The sequence below is a fragment of the Pecten maximus genome, chromosome 19 (assembly GCF_902652985.1).
Source record: "Pecten maximus chromosome 19, xPecMax1.1, whole genome shotgun sequence".
Taxonomy (NCBI): Eukaryota; Metazoa; Mollusca; class Bivalvia; order Pectinida; family Pectinidae; genus Pecten; species Pecten maximus.
This window is the reverse complement of record NC_047033.1, coordinates 15,205,385-15,220,323: the sequence shown is the minus strand read 5'-3', so window position 1 is coordinate 15,220,323 and position 14,939 is coordinate 15,205,385. Positions and strand designations below refer to the sequence as shown.

At 39.3% G+C, this 14,939-nt stretch overlaps 1 protein-coding gene across 1 annotated transcript in view; it reads right to left on the bottom strand.

The window, feature by feature from the left end:
• LOC117317934 (prolow-density lipoprotein receptor-related protein 1-like) overlaps positions 1-14,939 on the bottom strand; it is a 228,137-nt gene that overhangs the window by 41,975 nt on the left and 171,223 nt on the right. The window contains exons 44-54 of the mRNA XM_033872903.1: positions 14,285-14,440; positions 11,357-11,473; positions 9,662-9,781; positions 9,183-9,317; positions 8,752-8,871; positions 5,054-5,299; positions 4,550-4,672; positions 3,594-3,722; positions 2,424-2,626; positions 1,533-2,115; positions 1,042-1,213 (exon numbers count right to left, since the gene is read on the bottom strand). Coding sequence (XP_033728794.1) covers positions 1,042-1,213; positions 1,533-2,115; positions 2,424-2,626; positions 3,594-3,722; positions 4,550-4,672; positions 5,054-5,299; positions 8,752-8,871; positions 9,183-9,317; positions 9,662-9,781; positions 11,357-11,473; positions 14,285-14,440 — 2,104 coding nt within the window. The remainder of the gene's footprint in view (positions 1-1,041; positions 1,214-1,532; positions 2,116-2,423; positions 2,627-3,593; positions 3,723-4,549; positions 4,673-5,053; positions 5,300-8,751; positions 8,872-9,182; positions 9,318-9,661; positions 9,782-11,356; positions 11,474-14,284; positions 14,441-14,939) is intronic.

The window sequence follows — 14,939 nt, the reverse complement described above, 5'->3', positions numbered from 1 at the left end:
GTCAGATATATCTATAATTAGGTCAGATATATCTATATCTAGGTCAGATATATCTATAATTAGGTCATATATATCTATAATTAGGTAAGATATATCTATGATTAGGTCAGATATATCATATTTAGGTCATATATATCTATATCTAGGTCAGATATATCTATAATTATGTCATATATATCTATAATTAGGTAAGATATATCTATGATTAGGTCAGATATATCTATAATCAGGTCAGATATATCATTAATTATAGGTCAGATTTATCTATAATTATGTCAGATATATCATATTTAGGTCAGATATATCTATAATAAGGTCAGATATATCTATAAGTAGGTCAGATATATCTATAAGTAGGTCAGATATATCTATGATTAGGTCAGATATATCTATAATATATATCACATATATCTATAATTATGTCAGATATATCCATATTTAGGTCAGATATATCTATAATTAGGTCAGATATATCTATAATTAGGTCAGATATATCTATATTTAGGTCAGATATATCTATAATTAGGTCAGATATATCTATATCTAGGTCAGATATATCTATAATTAGGTCATATATATCTATAATTAGGTCAGATATATCTATAATCAGGTCAGATATATCATTAATTATAGGTCAGATTTATCTATAATTATGTCAGATATATCTATAATAAGGTCAGATATATCTATAATTAGGTCAGATATATCTATGATTAGGTCAGATATATCTATATCTAGGTCATATATATCTATAATTAGGTCAGATATATCAATAATTATTGGTCAGATATATCTATATCTAGGTCATATATATCTATAATTAGGTCAGATATATCAATAATTATTGGTCAGATATATCTATGATTAGGTCAGATATATCTATAATCAGGTCAGATATATCTATAATTAGGTCAGATATATCTATAATTAGGTCAGATATATCTATAATTCACTGCTATACAGTTTGCCATGAAGGTAAAAATCAGTTAGGGTTGTAACAAAGTTTTCTTTATCTTGTATAGTTTGACATTAAAAACCTACCTGGTGCAGTTTGCTGAACAGTGAACACCATCTGGGTCAAGCTCATGGTTCTCAGGACAAGCACATACACGCTCCACAGCAGTCAAACTCAAAAAGGCCAAAGGTCTGGAGACTGGCCGCAGTAAACAAAGATGGCTACAACCTCCATTATCTTCACAGGGGTTTGGATTCACTGTAAATAATAGCAGCACATACCAATATCAATAATGCTGACTTATACCAATTCAGTAATGCTGTCAATTTACATCGGATTGATAACTATTGACTTTAAATGATGTTCATGCAGTGACCATGAATATACATGGGTAGACTTTTCTCAAACAGGAAGTAAACTTTAACATGATATTAGCAGTTCGTTTCCATTTTCATGAGCATTTCTATATTCAACAAACCATGAGAGTAGATAGATGTGACATTATTTACAGATGAAAACTGATCTGAACCTTCTTACAATCTGTTTTGACGATCTGTGTGGAATGGGGACAACTTACTTTCCACCTGTCTCATCTCGTGGTACACCTGAATATCCATCAGACGATGAACCACTGTGGCTACAGTCGTACGATTTTTCCCCGAGAATTTCTCCGCTCTCTCTATCGAGCCCTTCTCCCAGTCCGTCCAGTAAATGTAATTCATGAAAGTTGTAAGGGCAAAGGTATGAGGAAGTTCCCGGTCTATGATCATATGCCTTTCCGTGCCATCCAAGTTAGCCATAGCAATATAGTCCAAACTGGCATCAGCCCAGAAAATCTTTTCTGTCACATAGTCAATCGTTAAGGCATTAGGCCAGGCGAGATCCTGCGTGATGATTTTCTGTGTGACAGATCCATCCAGATATGACCTGGAGATGTGTGGTTTTTCACCCCAGTCTGTGTAGAACATGAATCCTTTAGCCGGGAAAACCTCCAAAGCACGTGGCTCCTCTAGACCTTCCCGGATCAACACTTTACGGAATTTCCCATCCAGTTTTGAAACCTCAATGGTGTCCGTGGTTTTATCACACCAATATAGGTTGTTACCGACCCAGTCGACAGCCAGGCCATCTGGATTTCTTACAGTGGTATTGTGTATTACCTATAACATTCAGTCAGAGGTTATCTCCCTTTAAAAGGTACAATGGAATTGGTGAAGAGGGTCTTTCAATATTTAAAACTTTTTTTTGTTTTTCACAATCTGTTTAACAATTCTGAATGATACATAAATACTTCCTGGGTGTGTATTATGACCAATATTGCATAAGAATAAACGCAGAGTGACCTCCCCTGACAGATAAATGCTAGTGACCGCCCCGGACAGATAAATGCTAGTAGAGTTATCTCCCATTTAAGAAGAATAACAAGAGTTTAATGGAATGGTACTGTTAGTTTCCATGCCCTTCTCACCTGTTTAGTGCCGTTAGAGATCTTCATCCTGTTAATGGAGCTGGACTTGCTCGTTATGTCCGTCCAGTACACCATCTCCTCCTTGTGGTTGAAGCCGATAGCTACAGCATTGTTTAAGTTTTCAGTTATCTTCTCCTCGATACCGAAAAATGACACACGCCTCAAATAATAGCGATTGGCCACAATCAAGAATGGCTGCTCCTCTGAAATTCACACAAATATATATGTATCTTCATAACTACCGTGTACTCACATTCTGTAGAACATGTTAAGTAAAACACAGAATATTAGTATTTTTGATATATATATGCATTTGCAGATATATTTTTTTGTAATATTCATTATAATTTCCCTAGATTGAATTCTGTTGATCAGGGTTCATACGGAATATGTCAAACCAAATTCAAGGCCTTTTAAATGCTTTTTCAATGTCCTAATTAAATATCCAAGGCCCATTTTACCCATCATCTAAGTCATCTTGAGAGGGAACAAGAGACCAAAAAGGCAACTTATAACTATCCACTTGATCAAAATACAACTTGACATGGTAATTATTAACATCTGTAGGGGACGGGGTCATGGACAAAGTTGAATCCAAATGATCATTGGTCAGGGTTTCACTTATCCTAATGAATCCTTAATATTCAAGTATGTTTCAAGGCTGTAGACCAATTTTCAAGGTGCAAGGTGAAATTCAAGGCTTAATTTCTCAAGGCCGTGCTAACCCTGTTGATAGTCTTAGAATCTATCACATTTTTCTATAGATCTTATTTCCCTTTCTAAAGCAAGTGCAATCAATGACTGCGCGGCTCATCGGCTGGACAAAACTTTAAAAGTGGGCTTTGGTGACAACAAAGACTCGGACGCGGACGTCAGGGGTACAGGCATTAATTAGCACACCATTACTCGTAACCGGTGAGCTAATAACATAGATAATGAAATCCTTATCACTTTTGACAACAATGACCTATGTTACTGTTTACAAATGACCTTGAAATGATACTGTTAAACAATAAACCTTGACCTTGACATGATATTGTAAAACAATAAACCTTGACCTTGACATGATATTGTAAAACAATAAACCTTGACCTTGACATGATATTGTAAAACAATAAACCTTGACCTTGACATGATATTGTAAAACAATAAACCTTGACCTTGACCTACCTCCATAGACTTTACAGGAATGTCGGTCCTCAGCCAGAAGGTATCCGTTTGCACATGTGCAGTAGTAACTCCCTGGGGTGTTGTGACAGTAGTGGGAACAAGGGTACAGCATCTGGCACTCGTTAATATCTGTAACCATGGCAACAGTTTATATACAAACAAATATCTAGCAATTCAATCAAGGCTGTTACAACAGCAACAGTCAAATCATATACACAATACAAACAAATTTGTTTTCTTCCTGACTGTTTGAAGTAATAACACCACAATCTTCTCCTGACATGATCAGGGAGCTCCCGACATGATCAGGGAGCTCCTGACATGATCAGGAATCTCCTGACATGACCAGGAAGATCCTGCCATGACCAGGAAGCTCCTGCCATGATCAGGGAGCTCCTGACATTACCAGGGAGCTCCTGCCATGATCAGGGAGCTCCTGACATGATCAGGGAGCATTTCTTGATCTTTTAAACTGTATTACTTATCCAGGTTGATAGATATGAAACTGCTTGAAAGTCAAACAAGAGTTGCCAGAAGACAATATAGATTGTTGAGTTGGTTTAAATTCAGTAGCATTTTTTTAAAAGTAGGTCAAAGGTCACTGTCAAGGTCAGCAGGTCCGCAAATGTAGTAAAAGTGGAAAGTTCTTACCACAAGGACCATATGTCAGATATGAAAGCCCTATTTTGTACAATAATGTTGCCAAGGTAAAAATGTTTTAAAAGTAGGTCAAAGGTCAAGGTCAGCAGGTCTGCAAATGTAGCACTAATGGGAAGGTCTTGTCATTAGGAACACACAGGTCGAATACATCAGCTGTATCTTTATAAAAACTTTAACCTAGCTGTCTACAGACCCCAAAACTGGGGTATAATAATATAGTCACCTGGACTTCGTCCCTGCGAGCTAAAAATAAAATAAGAATATACATTTCTCTGAAAAATATTTAAGTCACATACCTTGACAGGTCCTGCCATCATTTCTTAGCTTGTATCCTGTGTAGCAGGAACATTGGTAACCAATTTTGAGATCTGTACAATTCTGACTGCACATAAACTGATGAGGGGCACACTCGTTGATGTCTGTTGTAATTCAAGATAGGTACTAAAATGTAACAGTTTGGTATATATGGGAGAAGATGGATTAATAATTTTCAAATTGGGTCAGATCCCATTTGTAATTTGAGAAATATCTTTTAATCAACCTAACAATAATATCATCCAGATAAAAAATAGCTTCAGATACAATTTTTGTAACTCATACATTACATGATTAGAGGTAAAACACATTATTTAAGAAGTCAAAACAAAAATTATATATATTTTTATACAATATGAAGCATCCAAAATCATTGAACAAACATCAATGGTTATTCAGAGATATATGGCAATGAGAAAGTGAGAATCTAATATCATTAACTGGAAGATGTGATCTGTGGAGAAGAGATCTGCAGCATTACTTACGACAATTTTCTGGTTCATCGGATGCATCACCACAATTGTCCTTGCCGTTACATACTGTATCTATATGTATACACTCGGAGTTGTTACACTTAAATGACATTTCAGATCCACAAGGTGGCGCAGCAGTGCAGTTAGCCTCGTCCGAATGGTCAGGACAGTCCGGGAAACCATTACAGGTGAGATTTTTAGCAATACAGGTTCCTTTCTGTTTACAAGCGAACTGGTCTTGTTTACAGGCATGGAATACTGCAAAGTAGAAATATACAAGGGATAACAGATATATACACAATGTCAGGAGTGAGATAATAAAGTAGTTATCAATGGAAACAATCATCCCATCCCCCTGACCCCAACAACAATGGCCGACATCTCTAACAGACTAACAACAATGGCCGACATCTCTAACAGACCAACAACAATGGCCAACATCACAAACAGACCAACAACAATGGCCGACATCACAAACAGACCAACAACAATGGCTAACATCACAAACAGACCAACAACATTGGCCGACATCTCTATACAGACCAACAACAATGGCCGACATCTCTAACAGACCAACAACAATGGCTGACATCACTAACAGACCAACAACAATGGCCGCAATCAATAATAGACCAACAACAATGGCTGACATCTCTAACACACCAACAACAATGGCTGACATCACTAACAGACCAACAACAATGGCTGACATCTCTAACACACTAACAACAATGGCTGACATCTCTAACAGACCAACAACAATGGCTGACATCTCTAACAGACCAACAACAATGGCTGACATCACTAACAGACCAACAACAATGGCTGACATCTCTAACACACCAACAACAATGGCTGACATCTCTAACAGACCAACAACAATGGCTGACATCTCTAACAGACCAATAACAATGGCTGACATCTCTACCACACCAACAACAATGGCTGACATCTCTAACAGACCAACAACAATGGCCGACATCTCTAACAGACCAACAACAATGGCTGACATCTCTAACACACCAACAACAATGGCTGACATCTCTAACACACTAACAACAATGGCTGACATCTCTAACAGACCAACAACAATGGCTGACATCTCTAACAGACCAACAACAATGGCCGACATCACTAACAGACCAACAACAATGGCTGACATCTCTACCAGACCAACAATAATGGCCGACATCTCTACCAGACCAACAATAATGGCCGACATCACTAACAGACCAACAACAATGGCCGACATCACTAACAGACCAACAACAATGGCTGACATCTCTACCAGACCAACAATAATGGCCGACATCACTAACACACTAACAACAATGGCTGACATCACTAACAGACCAACAACAATGGCTGACATCTCTAACAGACCAACAACAATGGCCGACATCACTAACAGACCAACAACAATGGCTGATATCTCTAACAGACCAACAACAATGGCTGACATCACTAACAGACCAACAACAATGGCTGACATCTCTAACACACCAACAACAATGGCTGACATCTCTAACAGACCAACAATAATGGCCGACATCACTAACAGACCAACAACAATGGCTGACATCTCTAACACACAAACAACAATGGCTGACATCACTAACAGACCAACAACAATGGCCAACATCTCTAACAGACCAACAACAATGGCTGACATCTCTTATAGACCAACAACAATGGCCGACATCTCTACCAGACCAACAATAATGGCCGACATCACTAACAGACCAACAACAATGGCTGACATCTCTAACAGACCAACAACAATAGCCGACATCTCTAACAGACCAACAACAATGGCTGACATCACTAACAGACCAACAACAATGGCCGACATCACTAACAGACCAACAACAATGGCTGATATCACTAACAGACCAACAACAATGGCCGACATCACTAACAGACCAACAACAATGGTTTACATCTCCTATAGATAAACAACAATGGCTGACATCACTAACAGACCAACAACAATGGCTGACATCTCTAACACACAAACAACAATGGCTGACATCACTAACAGACCAACAACAATGGCCGACATCTCTAACAGACCAACAACAATGGCTGACATCTCTTATAGACCAACAACAATGGCCGACATCTCTACCAGACCAACAATAATGGCCGACATCACTAACAGACCAACAACAATGGCTGACATCTCTAACAGACCAACAACAATAGCCGACATCTCTAACAGACCAACAACAATGGCTGACATCACTAACAGACCAACAACAATGGCCGACATCACTAACAGACCAACAACAATGGCTGATATCACTAACAGACCAACAACAATGGCCGACATCACTAACAGACCAACAACAATGGTTTACATCTCTTATAGATAAACAACAATGGCTGACATCTCTAACAGATCAACAACAATGGCCGACATCACTAACAGACCAACAACAATGGCCGACATCACTAACAGACCAACAACAATGGCTGACATCTCTAACACACCAACAACAATGGCCGACATCACTAACAGACCAACAACAATGGCCGACATCACTAACACACCAACAACAATGGCCGACATCTCTATACAGACCAACAACAATGGCCGACATCTCTAACAGACCAACAACAATGGCTGACATCACTAACAGACCAACAACAATGGCCGACATCTCTAACAGACCAACAACAATGGCCCACATCACTAACAGACCAACAACAATGGCTGACATCTCTAACAGATCAACAACAATGGCCGACATCACTAACAGACCAACAACAATGGCTGACATCACTAACAGACCAACAACAATGGCTGACATCACTAACAGACCAACAACAATGGCCGACATCACTAACAGACCAACAACAATGGCTGACATCACTAACACACCAACAACAATGGCCGACATCTCTAACAGACCAACAACAATGGCTGACATCTCTAACAGACCAACAACAATGGCCGACATCACTAACAGACCAACAACAATGGCTGACATCACTAACAGACCAACAACAATGGCCGACATCACTAACAGACCAACAACAATGGCTGACATCACTAACACACCAACAACAATGGCCGACATCTCTAACAGACCAACAACAATGGCTGACATCTCTACCAGACCAACAATAATGGCCGACATCACTAACAGACCAACAACAATGGCTGACATCTCTACCAGACCATCAATAATGGCCGACATCACTAACAGACCAACAACAATGGCCGACATCTCTAACACACTAACAACAATGGCTGACATCTCTAACAGACCAACAACAATGGCTGACATCATTAACACACCAACAACAATGGCCGACATCTCTAACAGACCAACAACAATGGCCGACATCTCTAACACACCAACAACAATGGCTGACATCACTAACAGACCAACAACAATGGCCGACATCACTAACAGACCAACAACAATGGTTTACATCTCTTATAGATAAACAACAATGGCTGACATCACTAACAGACCAACAACAATGGCCGTCATCACTAACAGACCAACAACAATGGTTTACATCTCTTATAGATAAACAACAATGGCTGACATCTCTAACAGACCAACAACAATGGACGACATCACTAACAGACCAACAACAATGGCCGACATCACTAACAGACCAACAACAATGGCCGACATCACTAACAGACCAACAACAATGGCCGACATCACTAACAGACCTAGAGCCTGGCTTACCACATGAGTTTGGTTCATCACTGTTATCTCCACAGTCATCGTCCCGATCACACACGAAGATGTTCCGGATACAACGCCGATTCTTGCACATAAACTCATCCCTCTTACAGTGAGCTGGGGCTAAAAATAAAACCCAGTTGTTTCAAAGACTTATCACTACAAAAGACATAAAATTTGCCCTTTATTTTTCATTTCTTCCTCAGCAACAATAACAATTTGATGACAACAGGCTTTGCACCTTGATGACCATTTCTTTTCAAATATATTCCTTAAGAAATCTTTTCACACATATTACTTCGACAAATTTTACAAGAAATATATATACATTTTTAAATAACTATATAATTAACAAAATATTTCTAAAATAACCATATCATTTAACTATACATGTTACAAGGTAATATAGACTACTTAGGACTTTCTCCACTTACGACATCCGTTCGATATACGTTCATCCTCTCCGTTTGGACAGTCAATATCCCCGTCACATTTCCATTGCTTTGGGATACAGCGCCCCGTATCGTTACACAGGTATTCGGTCTCCTGACACGTTCTGGTTATCGTCTCTACAAATAATAAGAAATATCTACCTCACAAAAACTGGTCTGAAGCATATTGTGTGGTAGGAACTTGATCATATTTCAAATTGATATCCTGATAATAATTCACATTTAATTTTTTGGAACATCAAAGTAAATTTTTTTTTCATTTCATTTGACATTGAAGTAACTCTCTTTATTTTATTCTTATCAACTGGTAAATTTGTGATTTCAAACCAGTATCACACCAAAATTTACAATAAAAACTTTCACTCTAAATGAAAGAACTGTTATGGCAAAACTATGTCTATCTTCATAAAATTTTCACTTTCAGAAAAAACACATTTTCCACCATTACGAATCTGACTTACTACAATGGCTTCCTTCATCACTGCTGTTAGCACAGTCAGGGTGTCCATCACACTCCCACGACCGAGGGAGACACATCTTTGACATGTTACACTGGAACATGTGACTCTCGCATGTATAATCTGGAATACAATCATGTATACAATAAGGTATTATTCTGAGTAAGAATTCAGGTTTTTCTTAATGTAGCATTGTAGGTATTGTTTTTTGAAGGAATGTGGGTTAAACCCAATGTAGGAATGTATTTACAAAGTATTATTCAATATAGGATTGTAGGTATTATTCAATGTAGGAATGTAGGTATTATTCAATGTAGGAATGTAGGTATTATTCAATGTAGGAATATAGGTATTATTCAATGTAGGAATATAGGTATTATTCAATGTAGGAATATAAGTATTATTCAATGTAGGATTGTAGTATTATTCAATGTAGGATTATAGTATTATTCAATGTAGGATTGTAGGTATTATTCAATGTAGGAATGTAGATATTATTCATTGTAGGAATATAGGTATTATTCAATGTAGGAATGTAGGTTTATTATTCAATGTAGGAATATAGGTATTATTCAATGTAGGATTGTAGTATTATTCATTGTAGGAATATAGGTATTATTCAATGTTGGAATGTAGGTTTATTATTCAATGTAGGAATGTAGGTATTATTCAATGTTGGAATGTAGGTTTATTATTCAATGTAGAAATGTAGGTATTATTAAATGTAGGAATGCATCTATTATTCAATGTAGGAATATAGGTATTATTCAATGCAGAATTGTAGTATTATTCAATGTAGGAATGTAGATATTATTCAATGTAGGGTTGTAGTATTATTCAATGTAGGATTGTAGGTATTATTCAATGTAGGATTGTAGGTATTATTCAATGTAGGAATGTAGTATTATTCAATGTAGGATTGTAGGTATTATTCAATGTAGGATTGTAGGTATTATTCAATGTAGGATTGTAGTATTATTCAATGTAGGGTTGTAGTATTATTCAATGTAGGATTGTAGGTATTATTCAATGTAGGATTGTAGTATTATTCAATGTAGGGTTGTAGTATTATTCAATGTAGGATTGTAGGTATTATTCAATATAGGATTGTAGTATTATTCAATGTAGGAATGTAGTATTATTCAATGTAGGATTGTAGGTATTATTCAATGTAGGAATGTAGATATTATTCAATGTAGGAAAGTATGTCTCATTCAATGTAGGTATAATTCAATGAAGGTATAATTCTATGAAGGTATAATTCAATGTAGGAATGAAGGTATTATTCAAAGTAATGTAGGTTTGGTTTGGTTTATTTTGTTAAATGTCCTTTTAACAGCCAGGGTTATTGGAGGATGTGCCTGGTTTTTGAGGTGAAGGAAAGCTGCAGTATCCAAACTTAAACAGCTTAGCACATTGATGAATTAGTGAACCAAAATTATTTTCTACGGAATCAGTATAAAGCATAAAGAGCAATTCACAATGCTTCGAGGGCAAAGACTGCTATAAGATCACTGATCAAATGTATCTATCAGGGATAAACCTAGGGAGGCTGGGAGGTCGTGAACCTGACACCACAATGGACCCCTCCAGTTTTATCTGCTTTTACTTTTAAATAGACTGACGTATCCCCATGATTAGGATATTATTAAGCATGAGTACCGAGTACAAAAGCACAGAAGAAGCTTGAGAACTTACTACATTGTTTCTCGTCCGAGTTGTCCCCACAGTCGTTATCGTTGTCACACTCCCACTGGTGTGGGATACAGGCTCCAGACGACTTACATCTAAATCCATCGTCGTCACAAACCCCATCTGTAGGCAAGAGTATTCAATGATAAGGGATTATCAGTAACCCTAAACCAAATGTTACCTTCATATTCTCTGCTCCCACATAGATGGTTTGGGAACTCCCACATAGATGGGTTGAGAACTCCCACATAGATGGGTTGTGAACTCCCACATAGATGGGTTGTGAACTCCCACATACATGGGTTGGGAACTCCCACATACATGGGTTGTGAACTCCCACATAGATGGGTTGGGAACTCCCACATACATGGGTTGGGAACTCCCACATACATGGGTTGGGAACTCCCACATACATGGGTTGGGAACTCCCACATAGATGGGTTGTGAACTCCCACATAGATGGTTTGGGAACTCCCACATACATGGGTTGTGAACTCCCACATAGATGGGTTGTGAACTCCCACATAGATGGGTTGTGAACTCCCACATACATGGGTTGTGAACTCCCACATAGATGGGTTGTGAACTCCCACATAGATGGTTTGGGAACTCCCACATACATGGGTTGTGAACTCCCACATAGATGGGTTGTGAACTCCCACATAGATGGTTTGGGAACTCCCACATACATGGGTTGTGAACTCCCACATACATGGGTTGTGAACTCCCACATAGATGGGTTGTGAACTCCCACATAGATGGGTTGGGAACTCCCACATAGATGGGTTGGGAACTCCCACATTGATGGGTTGGGAACTCCCACATACATGGGTTGGGAACCCCCACATACATGGGTCGTGAACTCCCACATAGATGGGTTGGGAACTCCCACATACATGGGTTGGGAACTCCCACATAGATGGGTTGGGAACTCCCACATAGATGGGTTGGGAACTCCCACATACATGGGTTGGGAACTCCCACAAAAATGGGTTGTGAACTCCCACATAGATGGGTTGGGAACTCCCACATAGATGGGTTGGGAACTCCCACATAGATGGTTTGGGAACTCCCACATAGATGGGTTGGGAACTCCCACATAGATGGGTTAGGAACTCCCACATAGATGGGTTGTGAACTCCCACATTGATGGGTTGGGAACTCCCACATAGATGGGTTGGGAACTCCCACATAGATGGGTTGGGAACTCCCACATACATGGGTTGAGAACTCCCACATACATGGGTTGGGAACTCCCACATAGATGGGTTGTGAACTCCCACATACATGGGTTGAGAACTCCCACATACATGGGTTGGGAACTCCCACATTGATGGGTTGGGAACTCCCACATAGATGGGTTGGGAACTCCCACATACATGGGTTGGGAACTCCCACATAGATGGGTTGTGAACTCCCACATACATGGGTTGAGAACTCCCACATACATGGGTTGGGAACTCCCACATAGATGGGTTGGGAACTCCCACATACATGGGTTGGGAACTCCCACATAGATGGGTTGAGAACTCCCATATAGATGGGTTGGGAACTCCCACATAGATGGGTTGGGAACTCCCACATAGATGGGTTGGGAACTCCCACATAGATGGGTTGGGAACTCCCACATACATGGGTTGGGAACTCCCACATACATGGGTTGAGAACTCCCACATAGATGGGTTGGGAACTCCCACATAGATGGGTTGGGAACTCCCACATAGATGGGTTGGGAACTCCCACATACATGGGTTGGGAACTCCCACATAGATGGGTTGGGAATTCCCACATAGATGGGTTGGGAACTCCCACATAGATGGGTTGGGAACTCCCACATAGATGGGTTGTGAACTCCCACATAGATGGTTTGGGAACTCCCACATACATGGGTTGAGAACTCCCACATAGATGGGTTGGGAACTCCCACATACATGGGTTGGGAACTCCCACATAGATGGGTTGGGAACTCCCACATACATGGGTTGGGAACTCCCACATAGATGGGTTGGGAATTCCCACATAGATGGGTTGGGAACTCCCACATAGATGGGTTGGGAACTCCCACATAGATGGGTTGTGAACTCCCACATAGATGGTTTGGGAACTCCCACATACATGGGTTGAGAACTCCCACATAGATGGGTTGTGAACTCCCACATACATGGGTTGAGAACTCCCACATAGATGGGTTGAGAACTCCCACATAGATGGGTTGTGAACTCCCACATAGATGGGTTGGGAATTCCCACATACATGGGTTGTGAACTCCCACATAGATGGGTTGTGAATTCCCACATTGATGGGTTGTGAACTCCCACATAGATGGGTTGGGAACTCCCACATACATGGGTTGGGAACTCCCATATAGATGGGTTGGGAACTCCCACATAGATGGTTTGGGAACTTCCACATACATGGGTTGGGAACTCCCACATAGATGGGTTGGGAACTCCCACATAGATGGTTTGGGAACTTCCACATACATGGGTTGGGAACTCCCACATACATGGGTTGGGAACTCCCACATAGATCGGTTGTGAACTCCCACATAAATGGGTTGTGAACTCCTTCGTAAAGACACACTTTTATTTTCCGATAAAGTGCACCATACATAAAACCTCAAAATTTAGGATTTTATTAAATCTTATTGATATCACGCCTCTTTTGATTCTGATAAAACTCCCATTTGAAAAGTTTTCATTTACTGATTTTATACTTTCCAAAACACAATTTTTCAGAAACTTCAAAAGATATTTTCATCAAAACCAAAACTTTTTCCTAAATTTTGTAAATAAAAAAAAAATAAAAAAAAATAATGTTATAAAATTTGATCTATTGTTTAGATCTTGATGGAATTAATATGAAAATCTCCTGTGTATTACAGCAGGATATTACCTGTTTTGTTACATAGAAACATGGATAAAACAATAGTACCTTTCGTTGAGTTGTTACAAGAATTCTCATCGCTGCCGTCCCAACAGTCTTTGTTTCCATCACATATCCATGCTGCTAGAATACACTGGGACGTCGTGTTACAGGAAACAACATCCTCCTCAAACGGAAACATTTCCAAGTTGTGACAGGTCATGTCTACAAGAGATCACAGGTATTTGATTAAGATTAAGGCACAGGTAAGGCAAGGTCAGAAAAGGTCAGAAAAGCTCCTGACAACGACTTACAGCAGGAATGCACCCCTCCAACAAATGGGGGTTAACCAGGCTCATTTACATAAATTATGATTGCACTCCCCTTGTGATGTTTGAGACCAAATTAGTTGTAATCCATTAAGACATCAAGGAGAAGTAGTGTCTTCAATCAAAATCGAATCTAAGGTCTCGTTTTGGGTCCTTTTTTACCCCTTTGTCCCCAGGGGTTGGACCAGCCTCATTTATAAAAATCATGATCAGAAGATATATTACTTCTCTGCAAATGGTGCACAGCGACAGATTAAACATACTGGCTATAGGTCATTCTGACCCTTTAGGTTGGGTCAGGATGACCTTACAAATATATTACTCCTCTGTAAACAGGGGAGGTCACTTAATAAACAAATTACTCCTCTGAGAACAGGGGAGGTAACTTAACAATC